The 17,078-nt window shown below is 41.7% G+C and overlaps 1 protein-coding gene across 3 annotated transcripts in view; it reads right to left on the bottom strand.

The window, feature by feature from the left end:
* The window catches only part of Man2a1 (mannosidase, alpha, class 2A, member 1), a 155,546-nt gene that overhangs the window by 59,991 nt on the left and 78,477 nt on the right, over positions 1 to 17,078 (bottom strand). For all 3 annotated transcript variants that reach the window (NM_012979.2, XM_087564777.1, XM_087564778.1), the window contains 2 exon segments: positions 13,311 to 13,381; positions 15,787 to 15,901. In NM_012979.2, the coding sequence (NP_037111.2) occupies positions 13,311 to 13,381; positions 15,787 to 15,901 (186 nt within the window).

Genomic DNA, 17,078 nt, shown 5'->3' with positions numbered 1-17,078 from the left:
ACACACATCTGTCTTTCTGAGTCTGGCTTAATTTGCTTAACATGATTATCTCCAATCTTTGGACACAGCGCAACTTCATTCTTTATGGCTGAAAAAAATTCATCATGTGTCTACACATTTTATTTATCTAGTCCTCTGCTGATGAACGCCTGGCCTTTTCTATAATTCAGCTATTGTATATGGTGCTGCAGTAAACACTGATGTACCGGTATGCTGGTGATAGGTTGACTTTGAATCCTGTAGGTAGGCACTCAGGAGTGGTATAGCTGGATCAATGGGTCATATGGGTTTTAGTGATTACAGGAACTGCCACACTGCTTTTTCTACATGGCTAAAATATTTTACATGCCCAGCAACAGTGTTTAAGGGTTCCCATTTGTCCACCATTCTTGTCAGCATTTTTTATGTATTTTCTTAAGGCCACTACCATTCTGACGAGAGTGAGATCAAACCTCACTGTATTAACCAGCGTTTCTCTCCTGGTGAGACTGGAATTCTTTCTTTCATAAGATTATCAGTCATTTGTCTCTCATCTTTTGAGAAGTCTGTTCATTTCATTAGGCTTGTCTGATTGCTTGCCTAGCTGGTTTGTTTCAATTCTCTGTGTAGATGTCAATCCTCTGTCAGATGTACAGCTACCAAAGATGTTCTCCCATTCTCTAGATTCTACAGAAACGTGAAGTCCCACTTCATCATTCTTTCCTTCCTGAGCACCTGAAGTCCTGCTGAGGGAGTCCTTGTCTACGTCTGCAGCTTTAAGTGTGCTCTCTATTTTTACCTCCAACAGTTTGGGGAACCAACTCTCACACTTACCTCTGGGACTCATTGCAAGTCGGGCTTGTCTTTGACGTTTGACTTTTTAGTAAATTGAAAACAACTACATTAAGTCGGAGTTGAGTTTTGCAGATCAAACTTGAACAAGAAGACATTTCTTGTTCAAAGCTGTGTGTGTCCAAGTGTTGTTTGATGTCCTTTCATTTCAAGCCTGGCTCTGATTCTTATGCTATAAATTGTCTCTTGGAGGGAACAAATTTATGGATCTTGTTTGATTGTCTGTTTAAATCCAATCTTCTGATCTGTGGCTTTCACTGGAAAACTAAGACCACTAATATTCCGTTATTGGAAATTGTGTACTGATTACTGTTTATTGATTTGAGTTTGGTGTTTTTATATTCCCTGTTTGTTTAATTAACCTTCTAGGATAGTTTCATCTTTCCTGTAGCCTCATGAAAGTGATTACCTTTCTCTTCAGTATTGAAGAATTTAAGTATCTTTGCAGAGATGACTTAATAATCGTGAAGTCCTTCAGAGGCTATTCTTACTGTGGAATTTGTTTCTCCTTCCATCATGATTGGATAGTTTTGTTGGGTATAGTAGCTTGGGTTGGGAGTTACTATTCTTTCAGAGCTGGAAATACATCATTCCAAGTCCTCATTTTTTTAAAGTTTCTGTTGAAAACAATGCACTCTTTGTTATGTGTATTCAGTATTTTAATTCTAATACGGAATGGGAAGATTCCGTCTCACTATTGTTTATCTGGTACTCTAGATGCCTCCTGTACCTAGATGGACATGTCTTGTCGTAGATTTGAGGAAGCTTCTGCTATGAGTTTTGACATGTTTTCTATAGTTTAAACATAAAATTCTCTCTTCCTCCTGGGACCATAATTCACGGATTCGGCTTTTAGGTACTGCCCTGCAGATCTCATGTTGTGTTCATACTTTATACATTCATCTGTCACCGCCCGAATGCCTTATCTCCAGGCCCTGATTTTGTTTCCCCCTTGCTCAGTCTGCTAAAGGCTTTATGCTGAGCTTTTCTTTTGCATTCTTAATATTTCTACTTCCACTTCTTCAATGAATTTCAGTTTCATATTTTGGACTGACTCCTTTATTTCCTTCATTCAGCTGTTTGTATTCTCTTGAAATTCAGTTTATTCCTGTCTTTTAATTTCTTTCGACATACTTAAAAATCATGCCTTCAAATTCTTCGTCAGGATTGTACCTAATTTGCTCTCAATGGAGCCAGTGCTGTAGGGGTATAAATTTGGTGTGTGTGTGTGTGTGTGTGTGTGTGTACGTGTGTGTATTTGTGTGTGCTCTATGCAGACATGAGTGTGGAAGCATATATATCAGGGACACACGTGTGAAGGTCTGAGGAAAACATTCAAGAGACGGTCCTCACCTTCTACCTCGTGTTGAGAATGGGTCTCTTGCAGTCTTCTGTGGCCTCACATGTACTTCAGGCTGGGTACCCTCCTGCTTCCAGAGGATGCTCCTGCTTTCCATCTCACCAAAGAAACAGATTACAGATGCACAGGACTATATCCAGCTTTTCACGTGGCCTACAGAGACCAGAACTCAGGTCGTGTGGCTTGCACAATGGGTGTGCTTACCCTCTGAGGCATCCTCGGAGGCCCAGAATTAAGTTTTTGAAGCAGTCATCTAACTTGGTTTGAGTTTTTTGTTTTTTGTTTTTTTTTTTTGTTTGTTTGTTTTTTGTTTTTGTTTTGTGTGTGTGTGTGTGTGTGTGTGTGTGTGTGTTGTCACCTGCTTTTCTCTGTGGTTGGTCATCTGTTGAGTCTTTCTCTTTCTTTTTTTTTTTTTTTTGATCACTCTATTCTTTCAGTGGAACAGAGACTATGTTATTGTGATTTTTCTCTGCTGAGCTGGTGACTGTAGTGCCAGGTTCAATCCACAGTGCTACCCTGAGAATAGAACACTATCTCATTATCAAAAGGTAGGCTCACTGTGTAAAGCAGGACTGAGCAGGTCGGTTAATAGAGCTGGGTATTATATAAACGCTGAACACATGTTCAGTGGAACTGACGGGGATAGAACTTGAGGATCACTTCTTGCCTGCTCGTGCTTCCAGTCTTGACTATGCCTTTTAACCTGCCTCTCACATACATGACACGCCTCTAGGCAGCCCTTGTGAAATCTGGTCACAAATATTGTGACAACTGTACTTGGTCCTCTATAGTCCAGTTTCAAATGCTGGCTCTACCACTGGGCGGTCCTTCATGAAGTCAGGAGTTCCACTTGCTATCTGTGCCTCTATCCATAACAGCTTCTGGGTCTGGCCAGATTCTAAGAAGAAGTCCTTATAGTTTAAAGGAATAATGGTCACATTTCATATCATGGTCCCATAACACTTGCTCAGGTCCCAAAAAGTTAGCTCTTGGCAGGCCTGGGGCAGCCAAAATGCTTGCTCTACTGGCTCTTTTTAAAATGGCGTCTCTGCTACTCGCAGTGACTGCCAAGGAGAGAGGGTTTCTTAGCATCTCTTCCTTCTGCCACACGCAACTTTTCACACCTCTCTCCACCCCAGCCTCTCTCCACCCCTCTTTCAAATGTCTCCTCCTTATAGCCAACTGGAGTCTCTATTGTGCTGTAGTTTTAATCATTGCCTTCTCTCAGGAGGGAGGAGCTTTTTAAACTATGCCACTCCCTCACTAAAGGACCCTGGATTTCCCCTCCTTTCTCTTTTGTAGCTTCCTGCTTCCTGTTTTGCTTTGCTAGACAAGAGGTCTCACCTCGCCTCTCTGATAGCTGTCATTCAGCTTTCTCTCTTCCGAGGGTTCTCCACCAGTCTCCTGTCCGTGACTGCTGCCTGTTGTTGTGTTCTTCCCCTCAGGAGGAGGGGAGCTCATGACTTTCGCTTGGAATCCTGCCCTCCGTGCCAAGCCTGTTCTCCTGCTCTGTGCATCTCTCCGTGGTCTTTCACTTGCAGTTTAGAATCGTCACTGAACCTCCTGTCCCTATCCACCCAACAGTCTTTGCTTCACCATTCCCTCCTTTTCCATACCACCTGGCCTTATTTTTTTTTAAGTTTTTCCTGTTGCCTCTATTTTCATTTTCTAGCTTTTAATTTCTCTCTTTTGTTAATTCCGTGTAGTGTTTGGGACTGAGCCCAGGACTTGAACATGCTAGGCAATCACTCCGCTCCTGAACTACATCTCCAGTCAACCTTTTCCTTTTAGCCGAGTATCTCAGTGTGCATATCTTAGCGATCAACGCTCAGGTTGCAAGAAGTCTAAGTAGCTACTTCCTCTTTTCAACGTCTTCAAAAATAAAACTTTTAAGAGTTCAATTGTTTCATGTTTTCTTATTTCCTAGTTCTAGTCATTGTGTAATCTTCTGAGTTTCCTACAGTTTTTTTTCCATTCCCTTATCCTCAAAGCAGTAGACGTCCACCCACTCAGAATCTGTACCTGCTCAGGCTCCCTTAGTCTTTTCTGTTTACATATTAGTTGAAGTCCTTCTTCTAGACAGAGTTAATCTGACAAGTATTGTAGGTTATTTGTGAACAACCTACAATGTGTCAGGCATCTGCCAGGAAATTACTGCCAGAGTAAACTGCTTTCTGTCCTCACAGAGCTAATATTTTAGCAAGAGAAATGTACAGCAGGCAATGGAAAAGAAGGCAGATATCAGGAAAGAAGAAACAGAGGGAGGGAGGGAGGACTAAGTCATTTAGTTAGCCCCATGAAGAATATAAGGAAGCAGAAAGGAGTACCAGCAAGCTCACAGGCAGATCTAGCCTGACAGCAAGTTGCCAGAAGGCTAGCATCCAAGATGGCCAATCCTGATTGGTATTCAGTCTTCCACCTCAGAACAGGGGCTCTGAACAAACGGAGAGCTTCTCTCTTCTGCACTGAGCATCACATCTGGCCTAGGCTGCCAACAGCAGCAATTTCCTAGAGCAAACGCTTCCCTCGATCATTGATCTACCAACAGTCTCAACATGTTTCTAACTCATTTATGATTTCTCACAGATTCAGCTTTCTGACCCATTACAGAATACGCTCAGTGAAAGCGCTGTGATCAAAGTGACCACGGCTGGCACCAGACCTGTCAAATCAAAGAGGCAAAGTCGACCTGTAAGTGTGAGCAGTGAATCCTTAGATAAGCACGTATCGTTATTCTCAGCATTTTACTTTAGCATAAAACACATGAATGGGTACCATATTCTACACTACTGCTGTTAGAGCAAAGCCTTTGCTCTGATAATGAGTCTAATTGGAGTTTTATGCATTACTTTCTACATAGCCAAATACACGTAAGTCGTCTGTGGTGTTAAGCTTGGGTTTCTTACAGTGTACCAAGGACTTAGATGCTGAGCAACCTGATGACGGACTGTGTCCATCTTCTCAGGCTCCTTTCCATATCTTAGATAGCCGTTTGGCCAATGTTCTCCAGTGACTCCGTTTCATGGACTCTTTCCAAAACAGACAACTTGATATGAAAAAAGCTCTTTTCTATAATTTATGAGTTTCATAAAAATTAATCAAGTCATAAAAGAAAAATAACAATGAAATGTGGTTTGAAAATACATGGCCATATAGCTCCAGAGCTCGATGGACAGAAACACACTGGCCTTCCAAGGGCTGTGGACCCAGACAAGGACTGGAAAGCAACATGAAGTAGGGACTGCTCAATAAAGGCTTTATGTAGGAAAGGGAGGGGTGTGTCTACTTTCTAACTGTGTCAAGAAAGCAGCACCTTCTTGTAGAAAAACACTGTCTAGTCTTCTAAGGACAAGGGACCAAATTTTCAAAGCCACTGGGGTAAAAGTCCAGAAACAGGAAGGGGTTTAATTTCATACTTGTATCAATTTTTTCCCCACTTAATATAATAGGTATACTTCATCCAAGTCAACGAGAGGTTGAAATATTTTAGAAATTAATATTCGTGACTCTTGATGTCATTAAATAAATTGAACAGCAAGGATGAGGAGAACATTGTGGGAATGGCAGAGTCAAAACTCATCTCCCTAAAAAGTTAGGTAAAACACGTGTTGCAGGTACGTGCTTCCAGTTCCCGTGGGCCCTTCGGTTATCCTTTTTTTAAGTTCTATATTCTATTTGACTCTTCGGGCATATTCTAAAAGTATTTCAACAGATTACAGGAAGATGAAATATGTTTCCATGTAATCAGAGAACTAGTCAAACACTATCTTTAGAAAGTCGAAATTAACAAGAAGCACCCAGACACAATAGGTCCAAACACACAATTGCTTTTAACATGCAAATTATATTTAAATAAAAGGCATCTCAGAAGAGTTTAATCAACTCAGGACGTAAATTTAATATAAATTCATAAGGTGTTATGTTACTGTACTTAGAGGGAGCTGTGCTAGGTTAAATCAGTTGACCTGACAAGAACACACATGCCGAGTGTGAGGACAGACCTAAGGAGAACACAGTGATGAGTGTAAGAACAGACCTGACAAGGTGAACTGGCTCAGACATATGTAGACCTTTTGCATACCTGACCTGAAGATTCTTCCCAAATGTTCGCTCAGGGGTGTTAACTTCATGAAAATGCAGTAATTAGATAAAACCTAAAATCTTTCATATCTCACAATATGAAACTCTAAACTCTCAAGTGATTAGGTGTAGCAATCCATTGGATTGCTATTTTCTTTGTACAAAGTTCATTAGGAAGCACTATGACACCCTAAATTACAAGTGGGTGACAGAAGTGGATACTATACCAGGACATGACATTTTCCCAGAGAACAGAGCACATGGTTTATGTATAATGGTGTCTGAAGTTTAATATTCTTCTCGGTCAATAATTAGATATACCCTAGTAAATTTTGATAATGAATAGTCACTACATTAAAGACTCAGGCACAGTGGTCAGTTAATTAAATATGTATGTGTGTGTGTGTGTGTGTGTGTGTGTGTGTCCAAAAATAAAATGATCCCAAATGAAAGCCCTTACTTTGTGTTATTAATTCTTACTTGGCACATAGTATTAATAATAGAAATAGTTTCTACTGCCAATAGGTTATAATTAAGTAAAATTATTGGAAGATAATTACACTGGCAGAAACAAGCTGCCATCCGCTGCCGAGCACTTAACTGAGCTGTGCTCAGTATGATGAAGATGGATATTGTAAGGCATTATCGTAATAGAATGAGACTTTAGACATCCTGGAGGCTGATTTTGTTTTCGTATACAGCAGGAATGGGAACAGTGGTGCACAGTAGACCGCAGACGATAGTCTACCAAGATGAAAGCTATCATCCCTGTGCACACACATATAAATACATGTTCCTCCAGCATCTTCAACAAGTGCCCCTGGTCAAACTAGACAGCCCCATGCATAAGAATCCAAAGAGATCCACACTTAACACCCTACACAAAACTCAAATCCAAACAGATCGAAGACCTCAACATAAAACCAGATACACTGAGTCTAGGAGGAGAGAATTTGGGGAAAGCCTTGAACTCATTAGTACAGGAAAAGACTTTCTCAAAAGGTCACCATTACTGCAAGCACTAAGGTCAACAATCAATAAGCAGGACCTTGTGAAACTTGAGAAGCTTCTGCATGGCAAGGGGCAACGTCGTTCAAAGTGGTACCTTCAGAATGGGAAAAGATTTTTAGCAACTCTAGTAAAGTTTTGGCTAATCTCCAAAATATATTAATATTAAAAAACTATATACCAAGAAAACAAATAACTCAATTTTAAAAAATTGGTACTGATCTAAAGAGAGAATTCTCAAAAGAGGAAAGTCAAATGGCTGAAAAACACTTAAAGAAATGGTCACGATCCTTAGCCACCAGGGAAATGCAAATCAAAATGACTCCGAGAGTCCACCTTACACCTGTCAGAATGGCCAAGGTCAAAAACACAAGTGACAGCTCATGCTGGCGAGGATGTGGGGTCAGAGAGAACACTCATCTGCTGTTGCTGGGAATTCAGACTTGTCCAAGCACTGTGGAAATCAGAAAGGAGGTTCCTTTGGAAGCTAGGAATCTATCTACCTCAAGATCCACCTATATTACTCTTGGGCATGTACCCAAAGGACGGTTCATTCTAGCAGAGAGACACTGGTTCAACCATGTTCACTGCTGCTCTATTCACAATAGACAGAAGTTGAAAACAACCTAGATATCTGTCAACACAATAAAGGAAATAGAAATGTGATACATTTACAGAATGAAGTATTACTCAGCTGTTAAAAAAAATGAAATGAAATTTTCAGGTAGATGGATGGAACTAGAAAAAACTCATCCCGAGTGAGGTAACCCAAACCCAGAAAGACAAATAAATGCATGTGTTTGTTTAAATGTGGATATTGGCTGTTAAATCCATGATAACCAAGCCATAATACACAAAACCACATACACCAGGAACTAAGGATGGGGAGAGGGAAGAGACAGATCTCCCTAGAAAAGAGAAATAAAACCGATGGTTATGGGTGGATGGGGGGGGGGGATCAAGGGGAGAGGGCAATGGAAGAGGAGGTCGAGGAAGGAAATTCAAGGAAAGACATCTAAACTTAAGAGCCATCTGAAGAGTACTGTGGAATCCTAGCACAACAGAAGCTGCCTGAAATATATACATGAAATATATCTACAAAGGCAATCTCAATGAAATTGCAAAATAACAGGGAAGACAGAGGCACAACCGGATATCTCTTGTTGTCCAATAAAGCTTCCAGGCAACATTAGGTTACATCTGATTGACTGACAACGGTCCAAAGGGTCCCATGGAAAATCCCCAAACAACCAGGCTGTTGGCAACAATACAGGTTGTTCTCCACAAACTTGATACCAGACCCCATTGCTGAAAACAATGTCTATACAGCTTATAGTATGCAGGAGAAACAAACTACTCTACAGGAGAGCTGCAATCCCAGCTGCAATGGCCAACAGAAAATGGACTCAATGACAGCATCTTTGGAGGTCCCACCTCTCAAAGTGTCAGGTCGGGGCTCTTCCTTTTGTATCTATTTATTTTATCTGATTGCTTTTTATTTTTGTTTTATAATTTTTTTCTTTTATTTTTACCCTAAAAGTCTCTGCTATATATTTTATCACTTCCAGTTTGGAGATTTTAATGGGATTCCTGAGGGTGCAAATGACTGGGTCTCCCTCGGGCGTCACCAGATGGCTTCCTGTGGCAGTCAGTGGGAACTGGGACTGCATCCCCATCAACATCAGATGAGCGTTTCCTCTAACTTCCACATCCTTGCCCACATATGAACAAAGTGCAGAGAATGAAAGGCTTTGAAGCTCTCAGTCCTGAGTGGGATGTTTCCATCAAACCTATTCCCTTGGGGCTCAGGGATCTATGTGGGAAGAGGAGGCACCACGATTCTAAGAGGCAGAGAGGCTGGAAGACATCGAGGAAAAAGGCCTTCCAACCACAGCAGGTCGGAAGCACACGTGAACTCACAAAGTCTGGCAGAGTGCACACAGCCTGTGACAGGATCAAGCCAAGCAGGTTCCGGCATAGAGGGTGGAGATGCTGACACGAGCTCCACCCCTAACCAAGAAGCTATCTGCAACTGACAGCCACTTGTAAAGGGAAAATTAGTCTTCTCCAATAGAGTCTCAGTGTATAGATCACCACACCTCAGGGCAGGCCCATACCCGGGAGTAGTTGGCCAACACAGCACAAGCTCAATGGTATTTTGTAAAACTTTGATCTTACTTGCTTTGTTTGGGTTAGGCTTGAGACTCCTTAAGGCACTCCCTCTTGGAACTAGCCACCCTGAAGAGGACTGGGTAAACACTGGCAAATGATTGCCCCCAACTTAACCCTGAGCCACAGACAGCTGCAATTTCCAGCCACAGGAGCAAGTCTGCCAAGACATTTGGGCCTGCCAAGCTTGTTCCCAATCTCTGCCCTAAGTGGAAACTGGCCAGCAATTCTCCAGAACCCTGAGAGGCATGATACGTTGTATTCACCATGATACAGTGGAGATGACTTTTGTTTTCTTGTTGTTTTTAAGGAAACAGATTGCTAAGTCGTGACTATTTGTCATAGTTCCTACAATAGGTAATAGAGTTTCCTGGAGAATGAGGAATGTTGGGAGAACAGTCTTTGAGTAGATGCCACCAGCAGGTAGTAAATTATGACCATAAGGAACTGAAGACAAAAGAGCTAGAAGACTACAGTCACTCAAGGAGAGCATAAAAGGCAGCTAAGGGCCAGAAAGTGGAAGGAGATAGAGCGACTAAGGACCACGGTGATGGGAGGAGCCAGAGGTCAGGGAGAAGGAAACATAGAGGACTCTCTACATTCACAAAGTACTAGAAATGAAAGAGGTGAAGTCAAAGTAAATTATGAGGTCATAACACAGAATAAAAGAGAATATGATTACGTAGCACACTGGGATCCAAAAGGAAAGCACACATGTGGAAAACCAAAGGATGGCAAATGAGAATGGGGGAGGTGTCAAGAAGGGGTCATCCAACCAGCAAGGGCAAGGGCAATATGGCGCCTCCCCCCTCCTTTTAAAAAGAAACGGGAGGATCGGGAGGAAAGAGAAAAGGGGCTAAGAGGGTAAGAGGTATGAGAGGATTATTTGTCAATAAATGCCTTACTCAAAATTAAAACAACTTTCAGGTAAATCTGTAATGGTAGTTTAAATAAATTTATCTCAAACTAAAATCATTTGCCATGGTTCGAATGTCCTTGTATAAAGTAAGTAAACAACGCTGAAGTCCTGAAGATCTGCCTGGGCAATCAGGGCTTCTCCCTCATGAATGGACTGACTAGTATCAGAGGAATGGATTCATTATTAGAAAGCAGTTTCTGATAAAAAGATGCATTGGACACCACAACCACTCGTGACTCCACCTTCCACCATGGGGTGACTGACTCAGCAGGATGGAAAGACTGACTCAGCAGGATGGGATGACTCAGCAGGACAGGATGACTCAGCACAAGGCCGTCCTAAGGCCCAGCAACTCTGCCTTGGACTTTCCAACCTCCACAGCATGAACTATTTAAATATATGGTTATTAAAATTCAGCCAGTCTAGTTTTCTGTTGCAACATCATAAATGAAGTAAAACAAAGCATTTACTTGAAATTTTTCCATCCTCTGGTTCATGAAGTTATTATTACATGACTTCGATTCTTAGTGGTATTTCAGAAAATCTACCTTTCTATAGAAAGCTTTCTAAAGCTGCCTTTACAAATGGTCACACTGTTTGACGAGGAGGTTAATTCCTGTTTTCCCTGAATCGATGACTTCGAGTCACCTGCCTTACACGCACACTAGTGTGGTTGGAGATGCCAAACTTTCTATTAGGGGGCTTTACAGTTGGTTTCTTAGAAAATAGAGTGTAGGGGAAAGAGAAAGAAAAAAATCTTCCTGAATTCCATCATTCCTTGGGACAATTTATTCAAGTTCCTACATTGTAATTCTTATGTATTTGCTGTCTGTTACAAAATCTATGGATCCCAGCACTAATCAGTTCACAAAGTCTTGGGAATTAACCGTTACGCACAGCAGGTTACTGATGTCACTGAAGTAAATTATGTTAGGTCACAGTGACAATTAACAACACCAACAACACGATCGATTCATTTGCATGCATTATTTAAATTCACACAAGAACTCTTCTTCCTTCCTTTGCATTATCTACTCTCTAAAGACTCTAGAATGTATTTCCTAATGGGCCACATACTATTAATACTGCATGTAACAAACTGGTTACCTGTACCAAACTGTATATAGTAAGAATAGTATTTCACCCTCGGGGCGTCATCTCCCCCACTGTGGATGTTTGTTTTATTTACATGAATAGTTTGGTATGTCCAAGAACATTCTAGAAGATTTACAAAGAATACAAAAGACTCTCAGTAACCCAATTCTAGCACTTTCCGTTTAAAGACTCAGAATGACCATTTAACTCTTAAGGCCAGCAAAGTCAAACTGTCGAGTCCTACCCTAAAGGCCACTGGCATTCTTAGTTCTCTTGGCAATTTTACTAGGATATTAATAACTAAGGTAATTTGTAGATACCAAGTAAAAACCAAATTTTAAAGAAACAAGAAAAAACCGTAGGTGTGGTCATGATGTTCTCACATACAGAGACAGGAACGGAACATGACAATGGAATTACAGACATGGTCACAGCGACCTGTGGAAGGACATACGTATTCTTCTATGAAGAGAAACCACGGACGAAAACATTGCCTAAATAGGAGCTGGTGAGAGCATCTTTTAGCAGAGCCTTAAAAATCCCACTGTGCTAATACGTGAGTGGAACCCTGCCTCCTTCACTGGAACAACTGTGCATCTAGGTTTCTCCCTCGGATCCGCTGAGACACTAGCCTGCCTCAACCCAGCACAACATGTAACCAAAGAGAGGTGCAAGGACCTGTCACAGTCAGCCGTGGAAGTGCTTAGGATCCGTAGGGCCAGCAAAGCCAAAGACCCTCCCAGGTCAAAACGGAAATAGGAAAAAAGCTACTATGACTATTCCCAAAGCCAAGGGGGCTTACCATTGTATGGTAATTAAGAAGCAGACAGCTAGCCTCAGAGGCATTCAGGCATTATTTCTTTAAAAACAAAGAAAATATTTCATAATTGATGTTTCTTCCCATGCCATTATCCAGTAAAATATTTAATAACCTTAGCGGAGTTTCTAAGCATACATGTAACCAAAAAACCCCAATTTCTTGTTCTAAGGTCTGAGCTGGGTAAGGTTCATGAGGCAGTTGGACACCGTGGGCTTGGTGAGAGCTTCGTCACAGCCTCAACCTCACTGGCACCGTGAACTGTCTTCAATGGTGCTGCACTTATTTTCCATAACTTTAGTAAATCACACTCAAGCTAAAAATCATAAATTGCCTTTAAAATTGTTTTTACTCTTCACTGTGTAAGAGCTAACAATAAGCTTTTCAGTGAAAAATTAAAATTAAGTTATATTATAAGGAGTTATATTATTCGTGCCTAGGTTCATGGGCAGTAACTGTGTACACTCACTCACTAAACACGGAAGCCTGGGAGAGCGCCAATGCAAACAGCTATGCTTCTTTAGAAGTCGGAGGCAGCCACCCATTATCCTGGCTTTTGTTTAATAAACAGCTTGACTGTAAGCTTCCGTGTCCACCAACAGAGCTGTGGCCTGACCAGCACCGTGGCAGTCATCCTACGAAAATATAAGAGAAGGAACTGTGGCCTCCCACTAATTAAACTCCTTCTTTAGAATAATTCGCATCTGGGATTAAGGAAAATCAAGTTACTTCATGAAAGGTTACTGCAGAAACCTGACAACGGTACCAGAAAGACAAGGAAATGCTTAGGTCATGAGCTATACATTGCCTATCACTTGACTCCCGTTTATAAAAACGTTACAATCATAAATGCAGAAATCACTGTGCCAATTTGGTTCTGAGCATGGGATATGACATTCGTGGAAGAAAAATATAATTGATTAATAACTGATTTAATGAAAAGCTTCCTTAAAGTATGTGTTGCACAGAGGTTAAGCACAAAGACAAAATGGCGCGGGAAGTGATAAGGAAGTATAAGGAATCACAGTTACCTCGGCTCCTGTGCACTCAGTTGTATTATATTTTTTTTGGGCAGAGAATCTTGTGAACTTTGCTTCGTGTCCTGTTTTTAAAAAAAAAAGCATAGTGTTTTTAAATTTTACTTTTTAAAACTAATCATCAAAATTAGCTACCCAATGCTATCTGGCAAAAATTTTAAAAAGGGCACAACAGAGGTCAAATAATTCTCTTTCAAAGTACATGAAGCATGCTAAAAGTCAAAGCAGATAATCTAATGTGGTGAGAGAGAGAGAGAGAGAGAGAGAGAGAGAGACAGAGAGAGACAGAGAGAGACAGGGAGTGAGAGACAGAGACAGAGAGAGACAGGGAGTGAGAGACAGAGATAGAGAGACAGGGAATGAGAGACAGTGAGAGACAGAGAGAGACAGAGACAGAGAGAGACAGGGAGTGAGAGACAGAGATAGAGAGAGACAGGGAGTGAGAGACAGAGATAGAGAGACAGGGAGTGAGAGACAGAGAGACAGAGAGAGACAGGGAATGAGAGACAGAGACAGAGAGACAGAGACAGAGAGAGACAGGGAGTGAGAGACAGAGATAGAGAGAGACAGGGAGTGAGAGACAGAGATAGAGAGACAGGAAGTGAGAGACAGAGAGAGACAGGGAATGAGAGACAGAGACAGAGAGACAGAGACAGAGAGAGACAGAGAGAGACCGGGAGTGAGAGACAGAGATAGAGAGAGACAGGGAGTGAGAGACAGAGATAGAGAGACAGGGAGTGAGAGACAGAGATAGAGAGACAGGGAGTGAGAGACAGAGAGAGACAGAGAGAGAGAAATGAGAGACAGTGAGAGACAGAGAGAGACAGAGAGAGAGAAATGAGAGACAGTGAGAGACAGAGAGAGACAGAGAGAGAGAAATGAGAGACAGTGAGAGACAGAGAGAGACCGGGAGTGAGAGACAGAGACAGAGAGAGACAGGGAGTGAGAGACAGAGATAGAGAGACAGGGAGTGAGAGACAGAGAGAGACAGAAAGAGAGAAATGAGAGACAGTGAGAGACAGAGAGAGACAGAGACAGAGAGAGACAGGGAGTGAGAGACAGAGATAGAGAGACAGGGAGTGAGAGACAGAGAGGCAGAGAGAGACAGGGAATGAGAGACAGAGAGACAGAGACAGAGAGAGAGACAGGGAGTGAGAGAGACCGGGAGTGAGAGACAGAGACAGAGACAGACAGGGAGTGAGAGACAGAGAGTGAGAAAGACAGAGAGTGAGAAAGAGACAGAGAGAGAGAATATCAGATTCAAGCACATCATGCGTTACTGGGTTCGAGCCCACAGTGGCACAATGAGCTGCTCCACTTTGTAACCAAATAACTCTGTGTGCTAGAGACCATCTCCAGAAAGCTTTGCACTCCATATCTCACAGCCTTAGGAAATACACATTCACTTCTCCTGTGTTTTCACTTTAAAATGAAAATTTGTAATCATGACTTGATTACAAGCATCCATCTGAGAAAAGTGAAGCCGCATCTCTGACTCCAAATGTGTAATTTCAAATTGCACATAAAATTCCAAATCCCAACATTCATAAAGACACTAATGACAACTGAGTTACAATCTTAGATATCCAAGGTGTCAGGAGGCCGCGTAGAGGGTGCTGATCAGCCTCCTGCATGCACTTCCTGCATTGAGGAACGGCACGTCCCTTTCTGTGCAATTCCTGCTCTATTAGCTCTACTGCTCGCAAGAGCACAAGCCAAGGCAGGTACTACCTCCTACGTTACAGAAAAATGAAAAGGAACTGGAAAAACCGTCAGTGGTTCTCAACTTGTGGGTCACGACCCTTTTGGGCCAACCCCTTTTATAGAAGTTGCGCAAGATCATTGGAAAATGCAGATATTTACATTATGATTCATGACAGTAGCAAAATTATACTCCTGTCGCAGCAATGAAAATTAATTTTATGGCTGGGGGTCAACACAGTGTGAGGGTATTAAAGGGTCGCAGCATCAGGAAGGCTGAGAACCGCCCGCTCTCCCGATTTTAATCTCTGCTTCATCATTGCCCAATGTCTCAGCGCTGCCCACCGAGCGCAATGGACCTATCCTTCCACCAGAAGGACCATTAAAATCAGTTTTAGCCAAAGCAGATCAGGGGCTTAACAAAATTCAAATATCAAGAGCTTTCCAATTAAAGGCTTCAGGGTAACCGATCCTAGCACCCAGAAGCTTCACGAGATGCTCTAAAGCCCATCTATTTTACCTGCTCTGAAATAAATTCAGAGATTTGGGCAGAACGAATTACGTACAGAAATCAGATGCAAACACACTTCTAGGAAAGAGATGGTTGGATATGCAGACAACTTGTATAGAGTGATAGATAACAAACTCTTAACCAATGGAGAAAACAGTTCTTATACTTTAGTATTCCCTTAATGGAACTTCTCGTCTCTTTTTTTGATCCAAGAAGAAAATTGTATGGTGTTTACGACTGCAGACGGAATCAACTAACCATCTCTAAGAAGGCTTTGGAAGGATCTGACTGGTACAGCTTTTTGTCCTTTAAAATGAGAAGAAATGCAGAATCTCCGATTATCTTCTCCAGAGAATTTAATGACTGAAAGAGTCTGTAAAGAAAAGAATGGTATTTGATAACTCAAAGATTTGCATATATTTGTATTTATAAGACAATGGACAAGCCACCAACATTTTCATCTCACGGTCACAAGGCTAAAGGCATAAAGATCCTCTAACGAGCCAGCTCTGTGTTCCCCTTGACTAACTTACTGAAGGTGCTTACCGTTCTTACAAACATCATGCCAACTAACAAATTCCACAGTGACCGCTCTCAACGCTACCAAGGAACATGCTCAAAATGATGATTTACGTCTTCACCCCAGGAAAAAACCTGAGTGTTAACAGAACAGCAGAAGGAAATATGCTATTAACTCTATGTTATCAAGGCCGTTTCTCTAAGAATGAGCAGGGACGCCTGGGTGTTTCCATGTCACGTTCTTGTTCTCGACAATTACAGAGAAAAGTTTTCACACGGACGTGATGGGACGGGCTTCATCCTTGTAGCTTTCCCTGAGCACTGGCGTTAATAACGACTCATTTCATTTTCTGCCCCGGGGAACAAAAACAAAGCTGGGAAGCCACCGATTCCCAGCTCTGCAGCAGCCCCCAGTGGGAAGAGACTTGGAGCAAATTCTCTATAATCTACCAAACCCATGCTTGTATAAGGCTTTATGGACCAAGCATCCTTAAACCAACACTTGCGTAGAAATCTGCAAATCAACTTCGTCAAGCACGTCATTTACTGATCAGAATTGACCTATGATGCTTCTATCATTCTCTGCAATACAGGATGCCACCTGAAACAGTTTTGTGGCACGTAACAATAGAAGCGAAAACATCTACAAAAGAAGCTGGACCTGGTTATGATCTCAGCATGCAGGAGGCTCAATCAGTAAGAACACCAGACAGGAAGTAATACTGAGTTCCTGCCTGCACCACGGAGTGAGACTCTGTCTCACAACAAACAAAAATCTCTCAACAAATTAGAAAAAAACAAAACAACAACAAAAACTGACAACCTCTTTTTGTAGAATGCAAAACCTTAAAGTGTACGGGATCAATATTATTAGTTAAATAAATTTACATAGTAAATCTACAACATTAATAGCAAAAATCTTACGGGCTCTAGTTCATGCCATTATCCGGATACATTTCTCAGCATGGACGTGTTTGTCCATAGTAATAAGTGTTCTCGACGGAGTAAAGGCCAGACAACTGAAGGAAAAC

This window comes from Rattus norvegicus, chromosome 9 (assembly GCF_021556685.1).
Source record: "Rattus norvegicus strain SHRSP/BbbUtx chromosome 9, alternate assembly SHRSP_T2T, whole genome shotgun sequence".
Classification (NCBI taxonomy): Eukaryota; Metazoa; Chordata; class Mammalia; order Rodentia; family Muridae; genus Rattus; species Rattus norvegicus.
Note: the sequence above shows the minus strand (reverse complement) of the source record. Positions and strands in the feature narration are given on the sequence as shown.